Raw genomic sequence first — 27004 nt, 5'->3', positions numbered from 1 at the left:
GTAAAGAACAGAAATTTTCTTTTTATAGATCATTATAAAAGTAAATTAAATCTAAAGGCTGAAGCACAGTAACTTTTTGAAAGAAATGTAAATTTAATTTCTAATTACCTGAAAAGGCACGTCCTCAGCCGCACTTTCTACAGGTATATTCACTTTTGTCCACTGCATATCAGGCAATCCTGAAATGTCACACAATTTTTCCAAATTTCTATCCAATGCAGTTCTTTTAAAGACAGAAAGCTGGGAATCCTGAGATAACCGGTACCAAAATCTTATCTGTTGAAAGGTTTTAGTGAAACACTTTAAAAACTGAATCAGCAATCTTCAATGAATTCAGCACCTACCCATATACATACATTGTAACACAGAAAGACATGAAAGGTCTAAACAGAGCCCTGAAATAAAAGGAAGAGATGGATGAAACTATGGCATGTTGAGGAGCAGTATTATGTCTAAAGATAAAACCGTAATTAACAGTAAAGCTTATTTTTAAAACTTTAAACTCGTATCTACCAACTCACGCAGACTGACTGATATGATCTCCCTTAACTTCTTGGCTTAGTGAGGACTTACAAACTTCTCAAAGATTGTTTTTCTTCACAAATGCTGAATATAGGACAGCTTCATAAATTATACAAAGTATGTGAAGTATATACATAAGTATGTTAATCTCAGAAGTACAAGAGCTGAGGTACTTATATGAAAGAAACCTTAACATCTTCTATTTCCACAACCAACACAAATTAAAATTATTTGAAGACACATGTTTAAAATAATCTATTGCTCTCCTGAAACAAATGGATTGAAGAAAAAACAATTACTGTAGTTGGATGAGGCTATAAAAAACTGTGCACCAAGCAGAAAATATCAGAAAACAATGAGTATCCCAGTTCACTATGCCTCCCCTGCAACGCAGAGTAAATCTGATTCTTTTAATTTTTTTTTTTTAACTACTACCCAGATAAAAATTCAGCTGTGAAAGTTCAGCAGGGAAGAAATAAGATTTTCAAAGACTATTTTTTTTTTCTTCCCCAAGTCCTTCCTGCTTCACACAGTGAAAGACTAAAATTTCTTCAACTGTAGATAACTCTTCCCTTTAAAAAACTTGAAACTTTGTGAATGGAAAATAAGAGCTGTAAAAATAGCTCTTCCCACCAAGTTCTCTGCCCATCTGCATACAATCTTACACTGTGAATCTTGCCTTTTATTTATTCATGTTGTATCAACTTCTAAAAAGAGTTAAAGAATACAGACCATTCTGAGTTAATAGCCAAATGAACCTTACGTGGCTTTTTGCAAGACAACAACAAATATGAGAAAACCCATTTTAGCCTCAGGACAAACATAGATGCACGCGTTAGCCAGCTTTCAGTTAGACATGAGACAATTAAAGTCTTTTATTTGAGCAAGACAGCTGACACAATAGTCTGTACAGGTTGTGGAAAAGCATTTCATTAGGGACTCAACAGGAAAAACTGTCTTAGGGTAGTCGTATAATTTTTACTTAGTTTAATTTATCATGAATTAATGCAAGTTTCTAATCACTGGTTGAGCTACAGAGAAAAAAAGAAAAAACCCAGATACTTAGACACAAACTTGAGCAAACATCTTTCCTCCCCCTTCCCTAGGCCAGCTTAAATCAAACACTTAGCCTGCCCCCTTCCTAGCCTTAATTTCCTTAGTTTTTGCTGCAGTTTATAGTCAGTCAGGCCCAATTCCTTAGGTGAGGCAACAGGTGGAGCATGTGGTTAGGCATGTGTGTAATGGTTTCTTTCTGGTGCTCCCTTCCTCTGCTCATTGCTTCTTACTCTTCCTCCGTTGCTTCAGCTCAGGGCTTTGACAGGCCACAGTCCCTCTGGGCTGTCCCCACCCCAGCATGTGTTGCCTATAGCCAAAGTCCCTTGGGGGTGTCTCTGTCCCAGAACAGGTCACCCACAGCTCCAGTCCTCTCAGTCATACCTCCTCAGCATGGACCATCTTCTGTGGGAATGTCTCCAGCTGTGTCCCCAACAATGTCCTCTTCCACATCTCTCCTCCTTGTTTATCCCCAATAAATCTTTTTTCTTTCTTTTTTTTTTTTTTTTTTAAACAAAAGGGGAAGTAGTAGTTTTAAGAGTAGCCAGCCTCTGATAGGAGTCTTCTCTTCAATAAATTATCACATTAGCATCTCTGTTAAAGCTCTAGACTCTTAGTGAGCCAAGGAAGTTGAAGAGCAGGACTGATGAATTTGAGAACTCCTTACATTCAGATCATTGACTAATAATCTGGAAATCATCATCCATGTGGATTCACTACTTTTCACTTCTGGCCCTGAATTTCATCCATAAAACTCACCAATACACCGAAGACCCAATATCTGCTATGTAAGAAAGGAGAGTTTCTTTTTGCTTGTGTTACGTAGTACAAGGTAGATCAGTGGATAGGAAATAAACTTGTTACAACAGACTGTTACATTTTAGTATCTTCTAACATCCTGGCTGGTGGACTTGTTCTCTTAGTTTCCCAATGTTTATTTTTAAACCACGCTTGAACATCATGTAGTATATAAAATAATCCCAAGACTTTGCCAATAAATTGAAATACTTTCATGTAAATTTTTCCCCCACCAGACAGCTTAAGGAATAGAAGGCAGCAGTTATACAACCACTTTTCAAGATGAGCTGTCTGAAGAACTACACCCTAAACAATCCAGATATAAGGTTTATGTTTATCAAATAGTTTTTTAAACAAATTTGTATTTTCATTACATAAGAAATAAAGTTATCCTCCCTCTCTATGTCTACATGTTCTACTTTGCAATGACTACTGTGTTCATTAAAAAGCCATAAGCAGAGAGCTAGGATTAGAAATTTGCTTCTACAACTCTGAAACCTTGACCTAAACAATGTTTCTTAGCTGACATCTAGAGAAAGACGCAGCTACAAGAAGCTGAAGAAAAAAGTTACTCCTAAGTTTCAATTAACCAGTCAGGCTCAATATAAAACTGTTATCCCTCAACTGCATTTTTTATTTTTTTATTTTTTTTAACAACTGGAGCCAAAGAACTTGTAAAGCTATTAATAAACATAGATCTCTTTATGTAGATCCTTTTATCCTCTCAGTGGGACATCCAAGAGAGGGCAACATCTCACATTTACACTCAGAGAGCATAACACACCAATACACATCCTAATGAGCAACCCCTACTCCTTGCTCTTTCCCAGAAATAAAAGTCTTCAGGCAAAACGTGGCAGAAAGCCAGGCTTCCAGTCTTCAAAAACACTCTTTTCAGACATGTATAGCTGGGTAAGAATTTGTCCTAGTTTTTGTTGAATCTGGGAACTTTAAATACATTCAATATGTACACATCACAATTAAAAATGGTTTCTTCTACTGACTTTGAACTAGAGAAATGCATGTGCATCCCTGCCACATTTGTATTTATTTTGAATGAAGATCAAACTCTGCAACCAATCTAACTAGAATGATTCATTGATTTATATACCACTTGTGCCCAGATCACCTTAAGGGGTTCTAAGATAAATTAATCTGAACCTGAAAGGTGATTATCTACTCAGTATCAAAGTCTACAAAAGAGATATGAAACTGCCTGACCAAATGCATGGTATGTACAAAGGCTATTGGTATCCCAGGAGTAATGCAACATGCAGGGCTTTGATGGGATGCTGTGAGGCCTTCTGTGTTCCCTGCAGCAGCATTCTCCTTGATTTCTACATCTATTAAATTTCTGATTCTTTGCAACACTAAGAAGCCATGTGAACATTAAGAACTGAGAGAGTGCATTAGTGATAGCAAGGCACTGTTCTTTAAACTGTTTAAGAGGCTTCTACTCCTCATCTGGAAGTTGCAACTATTCAGCTGAGTTCTGCCTAACTCATTGATGTGCATAGTCCAAGTTAGCTACAGTTTCAAGCAAAACAGATTTATCTAAGCCAACACTTGTTTCAGACTCCTTACACTAGAAAAAACCAAGAAGCCTAGGTCCTGCTGGGATGAAATTCTGCTGTTTGTTGGTCCTTCTAAGTGCAGTTCCTTCACACATAATTTTCAGAAATGAAATTACAGTTTCTCTTCTACATTGAGTCTGAAAAAATCAAGCAACCAAGCTAAATTTTATTTTGTTTCTCTGAAGCCTCTTTTTGCCACTGAACATAACAAACTTATTTTGGCGACCTTTCTCTACCTTTTCCTCTTTTTCTATGTGACTTCTTAAATCAGGAGGCATTATGCAGTAGCAGAAGAAACATAACATCATAACTACACAACTTAGCTTCTCCCCAATTCGGTATAAGCTTTGAAAAGTTATGGAATGGAACACCAAAAAAGCCTCAGAAAAAAAAGAAAAAAACTTATAAAAACTGTACAGCATCTATTCACTTTATTCAGTGGCCAAAGAGATAAACAAAAATACAGTTGTGAATGTTTTCTTGTATGTATATTTCTTTAATAACATGATTATATATATTTTTCTTCAAGTTCTATCTTAAAAATACAGATATTGTTGAAAATTCCAACATTCTAGTTATAAAACTGTATTTTCATATTTCATCTAAGATTTTTCTATTTTTTAGCCCTCCTGACCCATTTTTTCCAGACAGCTTTCTAGTTTCTCATATCAACTGGCTCATTGTTTTTTGCATTCCTCTGCAGAGCCACAAGACGTTTGACAAAAATAAAACATTTCAGGGTAAACTCTCAAATACTGCACTGATGAGCTTAAAAAAGCATCCTCCTCAAACCATCAACTAAAATTTAGCATGTGTCTAGAGCATGGTAGCTAATTTTCTCTCATCACACCACCATCATTAATGTATACAGCAACTTCGAACCACAGGTCTCCTGTTATGGGACACTGGATGTATGAGTGTTTCCTGCCTACAGACAAGAGCATGGCTCTTCATCGGCTTTTAGCCAGAAGGCAGGCTGCTCTGACTGTCAGTTGATATAGCCCTGATACTGTGGTCCAGCCAGGTGTCTCATAGCATACAAAAAACCTGAAAAGTAGCCTTAAATCTGAGACACCTGGTGAATGCTTTAGAAAGAATAATAATCAGATACAAAAATTTCGCAGCAAAGCAGTAAAAAGCCTGCCGCATCTCCCTCCTCCCAAAGAATTAATCTGTAATTACTTCCACTGGTATTGAAATGGAGCCAGTTCTTCAGCAGCAACCCCTGAAGCATGAAAACTAGCACATCTGCGCATCAGGTGAGTGATAGTTTACAAAGGTGGGGACAATTAATAACAAACTGTTACCTGACAGCAGGAAAGCCCAGGGGACAGTTTGATAAGGAAAGGGCTCCCTAGATGAGACACAGCCATCTTTGTGTCCATCCGATGTGATCCACTGAAGTAAATGAATGCTCCTGTAAACAAATTCAAAAAAGTATGAGAAGTAACTCATACTCAAATGGCATCTACCTCAGAGAGGTAGCTATGTGCTCCATGAGGCACATAAAGCTCATTCATAAATGCAAACAAATGAAACAGCCTTGCTATCAGTTCAGTCTCTGTGGATAATGAGGAGGGTCTTGCCAATGTCTGTGTCGACAAAGACAAAATAGAATTGCTAAATGCTCCTGCCTCTTTCTTCTGCAATAAAATTAGTATGACTGAGTCCAAAGATGAGGAAAGATGGAGAAGGAAAAAAGGGTAGTTGGGCAGCCATTGCTAAGGCTACCCTGTCGTGGTGTCTGCAAGCATTTAAACCTCAAAAAGTAAATACAGAGCCCTGCAAAGTGAGTTCAGATGCTGCTTCTGTGAGGGCTTTACTGTGCAGACCCACTGGGTGTATTTTTTTATCTGCCCTTTTCAGGCAAAAATCTTAATACCTCTAGCCTCCAAACAGTACAACTACTTCCCATCACCTTTGCACGGTACCCGACCACTCCACACACAGGCTGGGGAGAGCAGAGGGACTGCAGGAGCTGCAACACAGAGCACCCTGGAGATCAAGCAGCATAGACCTCAGCTGAGATCCCTAAAGAACACTTTTTAATTGACTTAAATAATGTTTCAAACAGAATTTAGAACAAAAATTAATTTCCTTTAGGGTACAGCATTCACTCTCCGTGCAGCCCAGCCAGTTTTAAGCATGCCAACAATGTTGCAGACCATGGGAGCCAATGGAATAAGCTATATTTTCTCATGGGGTCCACAGACTTGACATTGTTGTCTGCGCTAGTGGGGATGAAAGCTTAATTAAAGATCTAATCTGAACTCTGGCAAACGAACTGCCTTTGGAATTGAACTACAGCAGATGTGCTTCAGACAAAGGTAGGGAAGGATAAACATTTTCAAGGGGCCCTAAAGCAGCATATTTTGAATGCCGTCAGTGCTGCCTTTGCTGAATACTGAGACTTTTTCATGAAAGTCTATGCAAAACAACACTAAAGGCTCAGTCTTGTTGGCGCATTGATATTACACATATTGCCTTACATCTTGGAAAATCAGCTATTGTGCTGCCACAGTCATACTCCTTAGCCATTTACTTCCCATGGATACATAATGAAGCAGAGGGTTAGGTCCAGCCCCACGTGAATAATCACATCACTTTAGCAAGGCTGGCACAAAGAGTTGACCGTTACTGCTCCTTGTACAAGCAGGCATGTCGTGCTCCACAGCGTGAGGGAAGCTCCCCTCATTGGAATGCAAGGGTACTTCAAAGGCGCCTCTTTTAATTTGCAGCTGAGGCTTTTACAGTAGCCTTGTTAAGATTTTCATTAATCAAAATTTGCTGCTGCCCTCCCCAGGAAAGAAGAGAGATGAACACTCTGTGGTACCACAAGCAATGTGTTGCAACCCAAAGGACCTCAAACTCTGGAAGCCTAATTCTTAAGCCATGATGTGGCTGTAGCGGGAACAGTGACAGATGGGTACAAAACCACCTCAGAAAGACCTTTGCACTGACTTATACGGGGAATGCGTCATTAGTAGGCTTGAGAGGTGCTGCATGGCAACCTCAAGATCTCCTTGAGGCTTCAACCTGCAACAACGTATGCGAGCAAGATGTGAACTTAACTCTTAATGATTCAGGTATCAAAGCAGCTGAAGAGCAGCAGCACATAGTTCCATATGGGCTAATTTAACATGCTGCTTAGGCTGCAGAGCAGATGTTTCTATCAGCAACCTTCATTATGACCACGTTACACCTCGGTTCCCACCAGCACCTAGAATAACCCACGTGGGAAAGACACAGGCATGTCAGTGCCCTTCTCGAGAGCTATGACAGTTTGGAAGCTGATCCAGTGCCATAGAGACAATAAAATGAAATATCGAATAGCTGCTGAGAAAGTGAATGGCAGCTTCGGTGCAGTTCATCATTTGAGGACCAATGGAAGAAAAGGTATGATTGTGTGGTTAGAATTATTATCTAGGATGCACACACATACTCATACCCCACTAGGGTTTGCCCAGGTGAATTTGTATCCTAGGATTCCTTTACCTTTGATTGCTTGAAGTGGAACACTTAATAGTCCACATTCCTTTAACATGAACATGAGAGAGAAGTGTGGAGGTCTGGCTCTAAGATAATATACATAATTTAAAAAGTTTACCTTAAAGGGGTATTGGACTGCAACCCAGATTTTAAAGTAATCTAATCTCCACTGGAAGCAGTGTAATAGATACATTTTAATAAAACTGAAGTCACAGAATATTTGCTAAGATGACAATTTGCTAATATTTAACAATGACAAACATGCTAGGAAGTTTTAGTTTTATGCAGTATGCTGTGATAACATTTTGATTTTGGAAAAATACTTTAAAACAGACCTCTACTGGAATAAACTTTTTTCCAGCTGAATGCGTTGTATGGCAACTATGTGCTTACGGAAGATCAATGGTTCAAAGGACATTACACTCACTCTGTTTTTCCCAGACAAAACTGATTAATTTCCCTGCACTGTACAAAAAGCCACAGTGATATTTTGTCCAAATAATATTCTCAAGAACGGCCCCAGTGTGAATATTGGGTACAAAAATTCTTATAATATGTGTGAACAAAGTTAGCTATTTCAGTTCAAAAGTCAGCATCTCAAAACACTGAAGGCTGCATCAAGTATCATACATCATTGATTGCCTCCGCAGAAGATGAAGTTACAAAGGCATAGTAATCAAATCACATCTAAGAAAGAACATCCCCAAAAGACCAGCTTTCTGTAATGTTACCTATGTTATATATATATACACACTATGTAGCAACCATTTCAAATCAGTTATCAAATCTGTCACCATAGAAATACTTATCACAGAAGGAAGAAAATAATAAAAAAAGATATCTCACCATGTCCAGTATTAGTTGTAAGAACTCTGCTAGGGAGTTTCCTGTCAAGGGGAGCCTGTTCTTTCATTATGTGCCAGTCAGCATCACCTATGCTCAGTGGCTTCCATCCACAGAAGTCACTCTCAAAATCACATATAGTGAAATTAGCTGTTGTAAAAAGAACAACAGTAAGAGATCATAAAATCAAATCTGATGTAACAGTTTAACATCATAACTATGTATTTTGTATTTGGATGTCCAAGGAGTCTTAAAGATGTGCTGGTATGTTTCACTGAAATTCAGATTACTTAGATGGACAAAAAGTTCTAGAAAACAGGGAACAGATCATGCAGTCCTTTCCCTTCTTAGTCAAACCCAGACCACCTATAAGAGAATAAACTATATCATATTAACAACGAGATCTGTACACAGGCTGATGACAGATTATGAAAGTAATATATGTTTTTTAAAAGATGAATTCTACTGGAAAGATAATTATGAATGGGGGGGATCAGATTTATTTAGTGCTTTTAATAAAATGAAAGTAAAGATAAATTAAACTTCCGCTTAATTTATTTTTGAAAATGAGATTTAATTTTATGAATTATTCAGGTCTCCTAGATATTTTTATTGCAAAGTAAAAGACTGTTTTCTCAGTTGCTATGGATTAGACTTCCACTGCGTAACAGTCTCACACACTCTCATTTCTTGAGTACAATTATTTTGATGAGAAAATAGTATAATCTGATAGCTTTCTTTCCTGATCCAGAACAGCTTCACAAAGCACTACACCTCATTCTTTCGGTCACTTATCACAATTGTAAACATTACTTTTGAATTGTACTTGTCACTTTCTAGACTTCATGGTACATTTATCCTATCACATCAGCCTCAGACATGATTAAAAATATTACTTCAGTTTTCAGATTGTACAAAACCAAAATGACATGTAACTTTGTTGAAGTACCATGAAGTAAAGCTCCGTAGTAAAGGTTTTTCAGGTATAAAGAGATTATTTAAGCAGTTAAATCTTAAGGTATTAAATAAATCACAAATATCAGTATCTCTTAGCTGGATTCAGCATATACGTTAAAATTCTATGGAGCATGCTTTCCTGTTTAGTGCAGTATATTAGTTAAACATGAAACTTGGTTAACTTATTTAATTACAGAATTTTCATGCTTTTGACAAGGTACCTTGTTAATTAGACTTCAATTGCTAATACATTAAGCTAGAATATGCAAATTTATATTCAAGACTAAGCTGTTTTGCTGTACGGTAATTAATACTTAGCTAAACAGTCTTGACAGAACTAATGTGACACAAAAAATCAAACATCCTTTGTTTAAACATCTCTTCCCTCTGGCTTCCCTAAACCCTGCAAAAGGTCTTCTGCATAAAAACCTGACTGCAGTGGCTGCATAGTACTATGCAAAAAGACATCAATGACCACAAAGAACCTACTCAGTTATTGAGTAGTTATTGAGGCTATACTGAGCAACCAAAAAACGTTCCTGGAAGGAAAATGCCATACCAATATTAAAATAATGGTTTAAATATGAAAAAGCAATCAGAATGGAACTAATTATTAATATTTCACAGCTCAACAAGGTATTTAGCATGGGATTTGGGGGGGGGGGGGCACGGTCAGGGGTTAATTATTTTAAGTAGAGGTACTTAGGATCATGACAAGACTATCGCAGTATGAAGAACATCTTTCATGTGCTGATGACACCAGATCTGTTGTCATTTAATGTGGCTCAATATCAGGCTCAGGGTTTTTCATTTGCTCACAGTGAAAATTTGGAAATTTTCACATTTGGAAATTGTATACTAAAAGAATTGGCAAATCAGTAAGGCTGTTATCAGACGGAGCCCATGCCTGCCCTCCATGGTCAACAAAAAGAGAGAAGTCTGGTGAAATCGTAATTTCTTACATTGGTAGACACTAGCAGAATTTGTTCTAACACTATGGATTTAGAAAGAAATGTATGAACATCACCTTTTAGGTTGAATATACAAATGGGGCCAGGGGAAGACATACAACATACAAAAAGGCACAATTCTACACCGAATTATATTGCCCAGTTACATTTTCAAACTTTATTCACGTCTGAACACAATTATAAAGGTAGGAAAAATATTTGTGGTGTTGTGCTTTTAGGGTTTGGGGGGGAAGGGGGGCAGGAACAAAAAAATGTGGCTCCATTTCACTAAATATTGAAATGTTACCATGTTTTAGATGCTTTCCTTCCCCACCCCCACCCCCCATTGAACCTCTATACCAGCATCCAGTCACACAGAGGCACTGGGCCAGAGTCACTTACCAAGCCCAAGTGTTCCACCATACACAGTTTCTGGAAGCAATATTTCATTTTTAAAAGTATTAAATACGTTAGAGAACAGCTAGGCTATAAACCCAGTGAAACCCAATTGTCTGAGTTAACAGTTTGACTTAAATTTTATCCCTACTTAATTCTAAAAACTCAAGGGGTGCTTGTAAATGTTTAATCAAGCTTGAAAAAAAAGGTTCTGTGCTTTGGCTGAAACCCAAATGCAAGTTAGACAGTTACTTAGTGTATTTTTTCGTTGCTCAAACATTAATAAACTTTGAGAAATGCTCCTTTCTCATTGAAACAGTGCATAATTTTTATTATTCACAGCCTTTTTCTACATTTTTTATTTGAGCCTTCAAGTGATTATAGGGAATGTTTTACTATCTATAGCTGGAAAATAAGTGACTGCACAACATACATTTTTGGAGGAGTCACACTGCAGTTATGTAAGTTAAACAGACATAAAGTATATTTATGATATATTACACCCTTCCCTACTGCACCTCTTACCATCAGAGCTTACGTTTCTTTATTTCAGTGGAAAGACTTCACTGGATTCAAATTGCAGGAAGATCTCCCGCATTCTGAAAGCAAACCCAATTTGTTCTCATTTTTGGACACTCATCTCTTTATAATTCAGCAGAACAGAAAGGAAATTAGAAAGGAAACAACAAACTGCATTAATTCATTTTAATAACAAGCCAATTTTTTCTTTTTTTTTTTTTAATATGAGTGTATTAGTATATCTCAACAAGTCAAGGAGTTAATTATTACACCAGTTCTGCAAAAACAATGACTAAAGAATGTAACTGGGAGAAAAAAAGTTCCCCAAACATCTCCGTGAATTTCAAGAAATATGCGGAGCTTACTAAAGCCGCAAAATACACTACAAAGATTTTTCAATTAATATGAACCATTTTTTACAGTTTTTTTTTTTTAAAAAAAAAAGAAACAGGAAACAAAGCATATATTCCAAGAGCACTGGGAGATTAAATGGAAATTTTTTTTTCTGTGATTAGCTTACTCTACCTCTCCCAGCTCTTCTTGATTCTCCTGTGGGGAAAACAAAGCAGTCCTATCAGCTAGGCTGGGTTACCAGCCAATTAACATTGCTTCAGCTTTGCTAGTGTGCAACTGGACGAATCTTTTCAATCCTACTATGGCAGCTCCATCAAATGAACACAACTGGGGACACGCAGCTTGTCTCTCCATCAGGCTGGTGTTTCTGTGACTAACAGAACTGAATGAGAAGGGCTGCTAGCCTTGCTCAGTGTGGCAGCACCCAAGCTCCTAAGGAATTCAGGGTATAAACTACCTGTAATGACCAGCAACCAAAGCACCTCTGTGATGCCTCTGTCATAAGTATTTTCTCATTTCTGACTGACATTTAATGTTATTTTTGCAATGGGAAGTAATATGCATATACCTTCTTACTGACCATCCGTGCACATTCCCAGTTTGTGATTAGTTTTATTTATCTAGAATTTGTTAAAGGATTCATGCAGAAAGATCACAGATGGCCATAGGTCACCTAGCCTGAACTTCTATATGTCATAATTCATTAGATCCCTCATAACATCCTAGTCCCTTAAGTGAGACGGCCTCATCTTCTGAAACTGTTTAGTTACCTTGCTTAGGGTTAAGAGACTGGTGATGTTCAGAGAATCTCATCTCGACCCTGGATCTGCAGAGGGTATGCTTACTTTAACTGTTCTGGTGAAACACAAAGGCAATGCTACACAGTGTTCATAAGAAATGAAGAAGTGAAAATATTATGTCTGTAGCTTCTTTTTTCTCCGCATGTACATACAAGATTGATGGACAAATATTGACAATTCCAGACAATTAATGTGTCACAGGTAACACATAAATGCATAGTAAAACAAATGTTTCAGACTAAAAAAATGCTCTGTCTACTTTAAAGTTGAATGGTAATGAAAGGATTTGCATATGTGTTCATCCACTGTAGAAGGTTTCAAGGATTTGCAATTGTAAATTGCTATACTGTAAATGAAATGCAGTAAAAGGTACACAGCTTTAAAATTACAGAAATTTCCTTCATTTTACATATTTTCCATTCGTCAAGTATACAAATCCTATGAAAAGGCTGAGAATATATAAGCTAATACTAGAGATGCAAAATTAAGATCAGAAGAGTTAAAAACAGATGTTTTAAGGAAGCTTCTAATTAGGCTAAATAGAAGGTGATGTTCTTTCAGAAACAGCTGTAGGATGTCCCACTCCACAGTCATTTTGAATCTACAGGAATGCTGATGAGTAGGCAATTTCCAGAAACACTACTGTATCAAAGTGTGGTATCACTTGAAAATAGCAAGCACTTCCTAGACTCCTCCCCAAGTTTTGCTAGGATTGCTATTTACTGATTTATTTGTGATGTTTTTCTAGTATTGTGTATGTTACATATGAATCATGTATAATAATAGTAAATATAGCGCTAGAAATATTTGTTATTTGGCATGATATTTAGTGCAGAATTTCTTTCATGTTAGGTAGGAAATAAATAAAAGACATCAGCATGATAGTGGTCTTTTTAATCCTTTAAATGGTCTGAATAACTACCTGTTTCTAATGTATTAGCTAGATTTCTATAATTTATTATCAGTTAATGTGAAATATTAAATTTAGAAGTGATCTCAAGCAAGTGGTGTCAAACTACAAGAAAAATGTAGAATTGAATACTAAAAACATTAATTTCATAATTTGTCACTTTATTAGATTTATTTCAACAAAACTACTCAAATAAATGTGGTTACTCATGTGCATGTTTCCTAAACAAGTTCCTAATTTTTCAAGACTTAAATCTCATATATTTAAATATATATTTATATAAAAAAGCAGGCATAAAACAAAGTTTAAGAAGCGTTGCAAAATGTACATATTTGGTTTTGTAATAATTTTTTTTATTATGTTTAACTTGGCATGAATGGTCTTATGAGAAAAGAGAAACATTATTTTTCCCTCTCCATTACAATGAAGCAAGAAAAATCCTCAAACAAGAGGTAAATTCTTCACATTGCTAAGTCACAGCTGTCTGCCTTCATTTTCATTCAGTATGGAGATCTGTCAACTCTTTCAGTACGTAAGAGTACTTCATCAAAGGAAAATACTGAGGATGTATCCAAGGACAGACGCTAAAATACCTAAAAGAATAGAGGCTAAAATATGCATTATTGTACCTGACAGGACTTTTAACTGAAAATTAATGTGAATAAATCTCGTGCACACTAAATATCATGGAGGAAAATTTCAACATCACATGGAAAATGTACATAATGCAAGGGAAAAAGGACAAAAATAAAGGATGATTTTTCCATTAGATCTCTTTTGTACAAGACTGCAGAAAGTGTCAGAAAGATGGGTCTTCTAAGCTGACCAAACTGCTGAAGATCTAAATTCCACCCTTAGGGTCCTCTTTCCTGAAAAGGTGTGTGAAGTTCCAAGACAGTATTCGTCATTAAAAGGGGGCAAGTTTAAAACCAGTTATTGTTATTTTAAAGATGGCTTTTTTTTTTTTTTTCTTCTCAGCCAGTATTCAGAGCAACATGCAACTGCTATGGGTCACATATTTTAGAAAAGCACCTTTTTTCCCCCTTTTTTGAGAGGATAAGTATACTTTTATGCCCTGCTCCAACCTGTAAATACCTCACCACAGGGTGAAACACACGGTCCCTATGCCTCAGGTTCAACTGAGTATGATTTTCTTTCAATTGAGATACGCTAGGAGTTCGTGGAGAATTGGTGCCCAGTAATACCAAAGTTAACTGTGGAGGCAGCAGCAGACAGTGGAGCACTAAGCAGAGCTATTGAAGAGGGTTTTGCACTGGCTATACCTCCCATCAGCCCTTGCCCCAGCACCCTAATTCTAGAGATGTCACAAAGGACAGTGTTGAGACTCCCAGACCATTCTGACCTTTCTTCTGCCAACTCTCCAGTTTTTCTGACCCATCCACATGAGCATGACAGAAGCAGTATTCTCAAAAGTGAGTCCCACTGTGATAATTTTTTTAACTTTAAAATACCAACTATACCTAGGTTATTTGATAACTTCTCAGTTACCCAATGCCAGTGTCCAGTGTCCAGTGTCCAAGGCACAGGGGTAAAAATAAAATAAGGAAGTATAGGGTATTTCATGCAAAATATAATTGCCTGTAAGTGTTTAGGGTTATCTTTAATTTCACTTTGTGTAGTACTATTAACAGCTACCCTTCAACTGGGACAATTATTTTTCATCCTCCTTTTGAACCTTAAAATTATTCTCCTATATTCCCAGTCATTATTCACCACAATTTTCTCACATTGTTACTGAAAAGGGAACACTAAATTGCCGAGAAAAAAGCCAATTTTTAAAGTACTGTTCAATTTCATTCCATTCCTCCTCCTGAAGAGCACGAGAGTACTCTCCGCACTCCTACCAGCAAACACGCAGAGCTAGCAGCATAGGGTCAAGTCTTGTAAAAAAGGAAAACAGATCTCTCAGAGGGAGCCCCTATAGACTTTAATGTTGGCTTAGATTTCACCTAGAAATAAAACAGTATATACCTTCCTATTTAAAATGTTATTTCAGTATTACTTGTTGCATGTTACTTATTTCAGAGATGGCTCCTGCACTGTTATTTAAGTAACTGAAAAGATTAACACAGATTTAAGTGTTACTACCACAGACATACAGGTGTACACTGTATAATATTCATTTTAGAAATGACAGGATCTCTAAAGCTACTTTCACATGGAGATCTAAAATGTTTTAGAACTATTATAGACATCTTTAGTAATTTTAATTATTTTCTTTTACTCTTAACTGTACAGTGGAAACTGTGGGTTCTAAGCAAATTTACCTTCAACTGAAAGTATCATGAGTAACATGTAGCTTCTGAATCGTAGCCAATTTGTATGGTGATTTGTATCACCACGCAAGTATCATGTCACCTAATGCATTTTCTGACAACAGCTAACAGAGGTCTAAATTAGAAAAGAATTCAAACAACAAATCCTAAGGCAGATTTCAGTCCTACTCAAATTAGAGAAGTAGAGGTTATAAATATTGTATATAGGGAATATAATTAAGCAAAAATATGCAAAATTTTGCATTTCCGCAGGTACTTGAAAAATTGCTGCCTGGATTCAAAACATATTCCAATGGGAATAGAAAGCAATGAGAAGAAGAAAAATGCATGACAGAAAATTTTATGAACATAGTCACTAACCTGCGCATCATTAAATACTCTGGGGAAAAGAAGCCATATAAATAATAATTTTTCTAGTCAGAGTTTGAATAGACCTCTTTAGGTTTCACAAATACTCTTCAGCACGCTGTCTTTCTAAAACAATGAAATTTACTTACAGCAGGCTGCTGGATCCTCATCACTGCCATCAGAACAATCTGGGTGACAGTCACATGCTGATCCGGGCTCTGTGGACTGCCCATTAGTGCAGGTGAATTTTTCTGAGGAGCAGAAATTGGATGGCTCTGATGGTGTAGCGTCCAAGAGCTGGATGCTATTCAGACAGATGAAACCTTCCCTGCTCTGGAGCGTTCCTTTAAACATAAGCTGTGAAATGTTACAGTTAAAATATTTGCATTGACAGACAACAGCGAGAAACTGATTTTTATTTATATAAAACAGCAATGTTCTATGTGTAAAAAGTACTGCGTACTTTCCATTACAAAACCATGACAAATTTCGAAGCAGCAGCTGAAGTTTTATATGACCATCTCAGGTTGACATTTCTGAAAATTTTCAGCTAAAATAGTTTGACAAATTCCAAGAATGAAGTAAAAACCTATTTTAAAGAAAAATTCCTAATCTCATAACTGTTTGGCTAAAAAGTTGCAGTGCCCCTGTGTTTTAGAAGAGCCACCTGAAATGTAATGTCCTGAAGTTGGCTTCTGCTCTGAAATCTCTTCAGAACCTCATTCTGCAGATGCCCAAGACAAAAATTTTTCAAGCATACTCACAGTTGAATAAAATGGGTTAGGAACTGTCCTTGGAGACCAATTGGCACAGCATAGCTTAACAACAATACCTATTTCATCACTTAAGATGAGAAGGCTGCATCCAGGCTATGCAGTGGGATTGGTATCTGACTGCTGGTAACCTTTGAACTGTTCCAGGAGCTTTCTGGGAGACGGCAAGCTGCTTGTGTCAAAACCTTGCTAGGGACCATGCTAATGTTTTAACTGCATGGACTATCACTTGCTAATCTTGGGCCTGTGCCCTGGCCCTGCTTATTTTACTGCTATTGGCATAGAGATTCAAGGAACATTTCTCTCTGTGACAGTTTCCTTGCATTGACCAGACTTTACACAAGCTGATTTAGAGCAATGAAGTTTCAGAACATCTCTTGCTCCTGACCACTGTGGAGCCTGGATCTGCTGGGTCTCAAAGCAAGGAGTTATCCTACTCCTGCTCTCCAAGTCTTTTTTAGCTGTGCTAAAGCAACAATCAGGAGGAAACAAGCTTGGATTCACCAGAAAGATGAAGACTGCTATGAATGAAAGCACTGATAGAGAAGAGCAGGAGTTGAGGGAACAAATAAAAAAATTGAATTGTGGGTTTGGACAAACTGGGAGATGATCAGAGCCTAAGTCTCAGAAAACAATGTTGATAATGCACTGGCATTTTTAGTTGTTGCCGGGTAATGTTCATACTAAGTCAAGGACTTCTTGGTTTCTTGGGCCTTGCCAGCCAGAGGGCTGGAGGGACACAGGAAACTGGGAGGGGACACAGCCAGGGCAGGTGACCTGAACCAGCCAAAGAGGTTCATACCATGGGACATCATGCTTGGTATATAAACTTGGGGGATCGTTGCTCGGGGACTGGCTGGGCATCAGTCAGTGGGTGGTGAGCAGTTGTACTGTGCATCACTTGTTTTTCTTTCTCCCTTTTCCTTTGTTTTTTATCCTTTTCCCCACCTTTCCGTTATAACATTATTATTATTGTTGTTGTTATTATTACTATTATTACTGTTGTTATTGTTATTATTATTATGGGTTTATTTTATTTAAATTATTAAAATATTTTTATCTCAACCCTTGAGTTTTACATTCCTTTCCAATTCTCCTCCCCATCCCTCCGGGTAGGGAGGAGTGAGCAAGCAGCTGCGTGGTACTTGGTTGCTGGCTGGGGTTAAACCATGACAGACAGGCAACAACAGGTATTTATAACCTACTAGCTTGCTGAAAGGCGTCCATTCTAATATATATCAAAATGTCAATTCCTGCAGCAGGCTTAGTCCTTGTCCCTTCACAAGGATTACATTTTCAGCTGATTGCTGAGACAGTGAAATATGAATGTTATTTACAGTATTACGAAAAATGAAAGTAGATGTAAAATTTACTAAAGTAAATGTAAAATTACTTAAAATAGACACTTGTAAATTAATTTAAGAATTAAGTAGTTGCAACTTTGCATTCTTTTCTATGCCTGAAAATTCCAGGGGAAGGTATTCTCTCACTTTTCTGGTTTAAATAATTTCACTGAAATCCCACAAACATCATTCACATCATCTCACTTAATTGCATTTATATTTAAATGAGTTAGTAATACCTGAGATGAACTCAGGTGGCTAACTAAAATATGGTGAGATCTGTACTCATTTTCTTGCATGTTATTAAAGACCAGAAGCTTCAACATGTGATACTTATGTAGATGTTTTGTTGAGCTATAACCAGAGTTTCCATCATATCAAAGCAATGAAGAACAGCAAAACTTTCAGGATATGTATAATTTTAAGGAATTTTTTAGTTTCCTAGAAGCTTTAAAAACAATAAGGTAAAGCATGTTCAAAAATTGAGCACATGCCTTTTTCACCCATACCTTTAATTTTTCTAGCCCTGTTGGTAGCTGTATATCCATTTTGACCCATTCCTCCTTAGTCATGATGTTGGTTTCCCAGAAGACATATTCCTCCTGTAAAATGTAGCATATGATATTATAAAGATAATTTGTGTTACTCTATAAATTATCAAAACCATTCTTTTGTTTCTTTTGTCCTCTATTTTTTCATATCCTAGCCAAATGACCACTATATAGAAAGTTGCTCGGTGTGAGGAAATAGAGCTTCACATGTTCATTTGCAATCTCTGCACTGAGCTCTATAGGAGAGAGGGGAAAGACAAGACATGTTTACTGTGATTAAACAGGCTAATAATGTAATTATCAAGAGTCAACTTGGTAGAATTAAAGTGAATTAATATGCAAATTAAGCCATGTTATTGCTGAATTTAACAATATGTTTCCATGGTACTCTCTACATTATTTCTTTTTCATGAATAACTGCTTATATTATGTTGTGTTATGATTAGACTTAGTTTTCTTAGAACTGAATTTAGGGTCTGTCAAAATGACACAAGCAACTTTGTTAATTTTTTTTTTTTTTTTTTTATCTGTAAAGCAAGCAGACAGAGTACTATCTAACAGGTCCTAGTCATGTTCTGAGTTACTTCAATCCCCATTTTCACTTCACCTCCTAAGGATAACAGCAAGGGTGCCAAATATGGTAAAGCTCCCTTTATGCAAGCACTTCAAGCCCTTTTTGATTCAATAATATGACCAAAACCAGCTCATGCTCATTCGGCTTCTGGTCATGATCCTGGAACATGCTGAGGCCAGTATAAAGAGAAGAAATGCAGCATTGTGAACTTCATATACTTAAATAAATTTTTTTCCAAGAATCAGCTCCAAAATAGAGCAAAACCAGAAAGACAGGGGAAATGCAGGAAAAGTTAATATAGGCTATACATACAAACAGACCTACCATTACAAGTATCAATAGTGAGACCCCTTTTAGGATACTGTGCAAAGTACTGGTCATACCTTTCCCACAGAGTGTTACAGAATTAGACACAGTTCAGAAAAAAATAAGAAGCTATATAAGAGAAGTGGAAAGTCTCTTGTATGGAGAAAAGCTTAAAAGATAAGAACAGTTGACCTTAAAGGAGATGAATAAAAGGGGATATGATAGGTATGTGAAATGTTATCAATAATATAGACAAGGACAGTTATGTTTTCCTGTGCCTTGCAATATAAAAAGGAGGAAGATACTGTCTACTGCTTGATAGACTGAGAGGTCTGAGTCAGCAGAACACTGGTATGATTTGTGACGAGTAGCCGATTACTTACGCTCTTTTTCTACCAAGGCTTCAACTGTTATAACATATTAACCAAGCTGGAAGACTAAATCTCTATTGAGTGTGTCTGAAGATCTGTTTCAGAAAACTGCAAGACAGGGTCAAGCCATTACCTTAATTCCAAAAACTAAATGACATGAAAGATCAAATCTGGATAAATAACATGACATACTTTATTTCAGAAATAAAAGTCAGATGTGAGTTTCCACATCAGTATATGATATAAGTATTTGTCAACTTGTTCTTGGAATAGATATTCAGCAAAAGCCTTTCAGTGCCAAGGGCACTTCATTCTGTGTAAAACTTGTTTCATTTTGCTAAATAATTCAGCTTCTGAAGAAAATCTACTAGCCTGCAACAGCCACATATAAGACACAGAAAAGGATGATGTACTAGGTTCCATACTGCTTGACAAGTTAAAACCACAGCCTGTGCTCAAGTGTCTGCTTTTAGAAATATTTCAGTTAATGAATTCCCACACATGTACATATACAAACCCTCCAAACACATTTGTATACCTTGTGGGAACACTCTATGTTTGCTGTTTGCTTGATTGGATTTATCTGAATTCTATAATTTTGTTCACATTCAATTAACAGCTTAGATACCCATCCCCATGACCATCTTTATCCCAGATTTATTTTAAGAAAAACGGCTTGGAGCAGTAAACTTGAGTGTTCTGTGCATGTGCTAGTATCCAGACCTTCTAGGACTGTTTTTTTTACACAAAAAGCTGTAAATCACCTCAGATGCAACAGCTTTTTAAATTGGCTATTGTTCCATGCAACAGGCATTACCCTCTGATTTCATACAGCTCTAATAAGCCAATAATATTATTTCCTTTCCTCACAATGTTTTCTCTGTAGTATTCTCACTGTTTGCTTCCACCTCTTTGTTACAAATGAGTTAATCCCTCTAGCACATTCGTTGCATCCCTAGCATTCTTTTAAAATGCTGAATGTATTACTTTTCCAGTACTTTCCCTCAACATTTATTTTGGTGGTGCAGGGGAACAGCTGCTCAAAATACCTTCACTCTATTCCCCTTATTGTGATACATTACTATCTGTAAAAAAATGTTTGTAAAGCTAAAATGGGAAATAATTGTTTCTTTTTCCTGCAATGTTTGGTTATGTTTTTGTTTGGGGGTTTGGTTTGTGGTGGGTTTTCTTTGAGATAATGCTACTTAGGTTTAAAGGATGGAAGAGACAATCATGACTTTTTCTTATCAGCTCCATTTATAAAATACAACTTTTTTTTTTTTTTTGACACTTCCCTACAGATACAGTCAGTGCTGTGCAACTGTACAATGTGCAATGATGCAAATGTGCATCATTTAAGAGAATAATTTGGAACAAATGCTTATTTGTTCCCCCACAATGATTAATGGATCACCTTTAACTACTTGCATGGTTTTTGTAAGTGTTGCTGAACACTTACAGAAATTTTAGTGCATTAGGGTAAAAATATGCTGGCACATATCATCATCGGTTGAAATGTTCTTTTATTGTTTAATTTCTATCTGTTTTGTAATCCATACAAGATAAAAAAATTAAAAAGATAGAAGGAAGAAGTGTAAGTCCATTACTTAATAGGAGGAATGAGCAAGTAATAAATGGCAAATGATACAACTGAAGTGAACATTATCTTCTTTAGTTTCAGTTTTCACAGAAAAGTTTAAGATTTCGCAGACAGTTAGTAGAGATTTAATATTATTTATATTTTGTTACTAAGTTAATATTGCTAAGTGTGAATGCAAACATGGACCAAAATAGAAAAACAATTATTACAAATACATGTAAGCCAGAAGTACTGAAACTGGCAGGGAGTCGGGAAGTTTTAAGTACAGGTTACATAATGGAAGGCATATCTTACTGTCAACAACTAACTGAGAACCCGAGAGGAATGTGTGGGAAACTAGAGAACAAAGGGTATATATTACAGTTAAGGGGAAAATACAGGCTATGCAATTATAGCCAATCATCTGAACAACTCCCAAGACACTGGAACAAATTGCTAACAATAATCTTGTAAGCAGCTAAAGAATTAGAAAGTGAGAAACCTACATTAGCTGCTTCTGATGAAGAGCAAGTCATGTTCAGCCAGCATAATCTTTTTCTTTTCATTGTAAACAGACTTGAAAAAGTAGAAATTACTTTACTTTCTTAAGGCTTTTAACATAATCTCATAGGACAGCCTGTAAGCAAACTGAGGAGATTTGATGCAGATGGAATTACCGTAAAACAGGTCTACAAGTGAGTGAACAAATAGGAGTGCAACCTTATTTGGAAGAGGAGTTGTCTGTCAAACTAAAAGAAAATTATAATAGGGCTCTGCAGAAGTCTCTTGCAGGGCCTGACATAATTACAGTGCTGACTGGACAGTGGAATGAAAAATAAAATTTAAAAAAATGCGGATAAGACTAAATTGGGAGGAAGTACAAACATTCTGAAAGAAAATATTAGAATTTAAAATCATCTCAGTATACAAAAACCACTTTCAAACCAATAATACAAAGTTCAAATAAATATGAATCACAGTTAGGAAATAAAAATTAAATTACCAAATACAGTAGTATTGAATGAAAAGCAACTTTGTTAAGCCAGCAATAGAACAGGAAAAGCTGCAGGTTATCATAGACTGCAAGTTAAATACAAGTCAACAAGTTACTGTTGACGAAGAGTCCATCTTCCCTATCCTTCTTCATACCCTAGAGCAATTTAAATTCCCTGTTTTCCAATTGGTGTCATAATGTCTGTATTAGAAAATACTTTCACTCATCTTTGGCCTATCTTTTGAAAGGGCGAGGAAGGCTGGGGATACATTCACAACATCTGCGGTGCTTGCCCTCTAAGAACAGTACTGGAAGTGTACACTAAATGTAATCCAGTCTCCATCTGTGCCAGGTGCTGGGACAGTTGAAGCGTTATTCACAGACAAGAGGTTTTGACCAATAAAAATAGTAAAAGGGAGTGCACAGAAACTGCATGATACCGAACTGTGCAATTGAGAGGTTATTTTGAAGGATAGCCTCCAGAAGAGCACCTCTGTTGTCTTCTAGGGTCAGAACAAGCACTTGGCTATCACTTCTGTCTCTCACTATTTGGCTAGTTTTGAAGATTCATTTGATTTTCATAAACAATGTAATGATTCAGTAGCAAAATATGTAAAAGCTACTCCTCTCTTCACTTCAGTTTAAAGCCTTAAATATGAGTATGTAGGGTCTTTTTCTTTTTTTTTTTTTTTTTTAAAAAAAAAACAACTGCCAGCAGAGGCTTATGTATCTGAAGTTGCTTCTGGCAAATTCTGCAGGACGAGTAACTACACCAGCTTTAAATAAGTCTGTATGCAATAAATACACTTCCCACTGAAGGAGAAATGCAATAACAAAAACATCTAAGGGCTAAGAGAAGTTGTGGAAATGGATGGGTTGAACTGATGTAATAACTGCCAAAAACATTTCCTAATGCATACAATAAAGAACTGTTTATCAGTCAATTCAATTTAGGCTCCAAATTCTATGGGCACTTAAATGCAAATTTTCTCATAGTTTTGGCTCACATAATTTGCCTTATTTTCAGGGAAAGAAAACCCCTAAATCAGGTCCATTGATCTTACTTTGGTGAACCACTGAAATCAATATTTCTATTCTGTCTCAAGGCTGCCATGAGCATCATACCTGAGAATTCAGTGGCAAGTACTATCGCACAGATCTCTGTACATTCTGACCAGAACACTGATTATGTTACAATTCCCTGATATAGTAATGGATCATAGAAAAATACCACTATTCCTTGTTAGAAATGAAAAATGAGCAAGAGCCTGGAGTTATTTTCATGAATAGTTGAAGACACAGTGGAAAAGAAATAAGGTATTTCCATTACCTATCCTATATTTAGACCCCTTGGTAGAGTTACACTTCAGGTTTTTTGCATCTTATCTTTGAGAATGAAGTGGATCTATCTTTTTAAATACTTGTACTGTTGGGTGACAATAATTCAAATCCAACATCAAGATATGAGAGCATTAACCCAATGAGACCAGCTGTACTGCTCTTGCTTTCATTAAGATGTAATATAATAGTATTAATTTATTAAACAAAACTTTCAAAAGGGGGAAAACTAACAGCAGAAAGCCTCCCTAAGGCAACGGAGGTAAGAAAGGTGGCAATACTTAACGTCCCTCAACTGACATTTGTGTTTCAGTTTGACATGGCTATTTCATCTACTAATAGAAGAACAGGAAAATTACTGCTCTAAAACTTGGGCAAAGTAAATCAGGCACATAAGCAAAATCTTTCCAGACATCCTAAGCCAGCAACTTTCCTTTTTTCTGTATTTCAATAGAGAAAAACACTTATTTTCCCATTTCCAGAATGGGAAGAAGGCTAGAAAAGCTGTTACTATACATTTGCCCTGCAAAATCCCAAAATTATCTAATTCTGTAACAGCTGGAGTTTGTCCTTGAAGTTTTATTGCAGAACATTTACCCATCAAATTAGTTTAAAGCTGAGATGGCAAATACCGAGGTTTTACAATTGCATAGATCAGTGGAATGATACCAAGTTATTGTTTTGCACAAACTAACTTCAGGGGCAGGCATGTACTAGTAGGCATATTTCCTTGCATTTTAGCTAGTAATACCTGGACTACCGTATCTTTACCTTTTGAAAATGAATGCATGTTTCTTCTTACCTGATTAGTAAACAATACCACCTTCAGAACACTGTTGTCTGCCATGGAGTAATGAAACTGAAAATGGCAATTCTTGCTGGAGCAATGACAAACGGAGCTGTTAAGATAAGCCCTTTTATATAACATGTTTTCGTCAGCTTCTAACCACTGAAAATGGCCTGAAAAATAATTTAAAAAAGTAGAATTTTTCACAAAACTTATTTTTTTCTGTTTACAAGAATAAGGACTGCTTTCCTGTAATTAAACTATGAACCCATCTCAGCAACAATGGAATCTGATGATCATGCCGATAATGTGACTTGGATGTCTGTGTTTCCTATTAAAAAGATAGATGCATATCTTCATTTGACTCACAGATAGCCCCAGCAACCAAGAATTACATCAGTTGATAGCATCTTGAAACTGTTACTTTGCGTATTAAAAGATGTACAGTCCCACATTCAGTTCAGCCTCCTTATATTTACAACCATTCAATACCTAATCAGAAACACATTTGGACACTGGGCTTTCTTCTTGCTTCCACTATGGTTTTCAGAAAATATGCTTTTTAGAGTAATACTTCTGTAGACTCTTCAAAAATTAAAGAAAAGAAAAAAAGAAGGTGGAAGTATTCTGTCTTACTGCTACAGGACTCAATAGCATCTCCACCATGTAATCAAGGTCTTTACTTCTCAGCCAGTTCTGCAATAAAATGTTGGAAGCATATTGTCTTTCTGTCTGAAAAGCAATTTGTGCTCTTCGTGACCTACTGCCCCTTATAACAGCATTCCTACAGAGACTGAAAGAGTACTCCATCTCCCCAACAGTATCTTCTATTTGTCAGAAATAAAAAAGCTAAATACTTTTTACCAAATATACCAGGCCATTTTTGCCCCCTCCTGAGTCACTGAATATTTTCCTGTCTTCTAAAACAGCTATTAAAATAATAAACAAGGACTGATTAAAGGTCTTAAGTCCACTGTTTCTGTGTTCCTGTCTCTACTCAAATGCAGATGTTATACAATATATTTCAAGCTGAGGGGAGAAAGTGTTATTTCAGAAGGTTTTTATAAGGGACCACATTCTTCTCCTTTTGTTACCAGTTTACTCTTTGTGTTACACAATGTTTTGCACTGAAATATGTGGTTGCAATTTCATTGGAATTAGGTTTGTAATTTCATGCTACAGCAGCTAACCTTGATGTAAGGAAGCATTATATACTTAATCCAGCGTTCTGTTTGACAGAGATCAACAAAGCATCTACACTTCTATGACTATGACCTTGTGCAGAAGAGAAATATGCATCAACATTAGAATTTACACTACTGGTTCTTCATCTAACTTCAGAATGTTGACATTATAAAACCAACTAATTTTTTGAGCATAATGATATATAACATTTTTTCCCTTGTTCAATTTAAGTCCGTGAATTTGTACAAACAGGATAAAGTGGAATTAACATGATTTTTAGATAAGAAATCAAGTGAACAGCACTAGATAAACAAAAGTTCTGTGAAATATCCAGAATGATCGTGCATCTAAAAGGGATACCAACTGTTCTTTAGGGAATATATTTTATGCAGGTATTGTGAATGCTTCTGAGACAAATTGAGGCCTAATTTCAGAAATTACTAATCCAGAAACTCCTGTCCTGAAAATACGGATTTATTTACACACACACACACACCCCTCTTCTATATAGCCTGTAAAAGTATAACCACGTCAGTTTAACCGGACAGGCAATAAACCACGCTAAAGTATTTATTTGTTTCCTTATTCATAAACTTTAGTCAACATCTATGAAATAGCTTTCTAAGCTATTGGAAATGGTTTTCTTGATTTGTTACAAACTTTGTAGCTCTTCTTTAGGGTCTGAATTTCCCTCAGTCTGATACACTGCATACCATATTACTGTGTTTATGCTCTGACCTTCTTTATGTCTTATTCTCTTGAGTTTTCACAACTTTCTGTTTCTGAAGTGCCAAACTTCCCCGTGTTTTTAGAATTAGAACAGAATTAGAATCCCAGAAAAGCCACTTCATTCCTGCCAACGTGATAGTAGGGTTACTGAGTCACAGCGATGTGTGTTTCTGGCAAGAGATGCTGTAATGGTTGCCGGGATAAAGAATGTAGATGTCACTATATTTCCATAAAGCCTTTTCTTTTCTCCACGTCTGCTTAATCAGGTTTTAGAGAGACAGGTTTTTTTCTTTCAGTTTTGAAGAAAAATTTTGTCTGTCGTAAGCAAAATCTTGTAGTCCTGTGGAAAGATCAGCCACAGACTGCAATGGAGCCCAACTAGAAGCAGAGTTTACAACTTACTGCTGAGGTGGCCCAGTGCCATCTTAGAACTAAGGTGGGCTAGTGAACCTGCCTGTCTCCTGCTACGCTGAAAACTCAAAGCCTATAAATATGTAGCTGCCTAACTTCATCTTAACCATTTTCGGACTCAAACCTTTTGTCACTCTTCTGCTTGAAGCCACGGGGGTTTATTTCACAAAGCGCATGACTTTGAATCTCTGCTACTAGTTTTACAGTAACATCTGATGCTTCAGTTTAAACTGAGCCACAGAGTGGACCCTGC

At 36.6% G+C, this 27004-nt stretch overlaps 1 protein-coding gene across 1 annotated transcript in view; it reads right to left on the bottom strand.

Moving 5' to 3' along the window:
* Positions 1 to 27004, bottom strand: part of MALRD1 (MAM and LDL receptor class A domain containing 1) — a 282296-nt gene that overhangs the window by 234244 nt on the left and 21048 nt on the right. The window contains exons 7-12 of the mRNA XM_040589228.1: positions 24442 to 24599; positions 18436 to 18528; positions 15960 to 16167; positions 8283 to 8429; positions 5255 to 5364; positions 109 to 276 (exon numbers count right to left, since the gene is read on the bottom strand). Coding sequence (XP_040445162.1) covers positions 109 to 276; positions 5255 to 5364; positions 8283 to 8429; positions 15960 to 16167; positions 18436 to 18528; positions 24442 to 24599 — 884 coding nt within the window. The remainder of the gene's footprint in view (positions 1 to 108; positions 277 to 5254; positions 5365 to 8282; positions 8430 to 15959; positions 16168 to 18435; positions 18529 to 24441; positions 24600 to 27004) is intronic.

Source organism: Falco naumanni, chromosome 4 (assembly GCF_017639655.2).
Source record: "Falco naumanni isolate bFalNau1 chromosome 4, bFalNau1.pat, whole genome shotgun sequence".
In the NCBI taxonomy this organism is placed as follows: Eukaryota; Metazoa; Chordata; class Aves; order Falconiformes; family Falconidae; genus Falco; species Falco naumanni.
The sequence above is the reverse complement of the archived record's forward strand: the minus strand, read 5'-3'. Positions and strand labels throughout refer to the sequence as shown.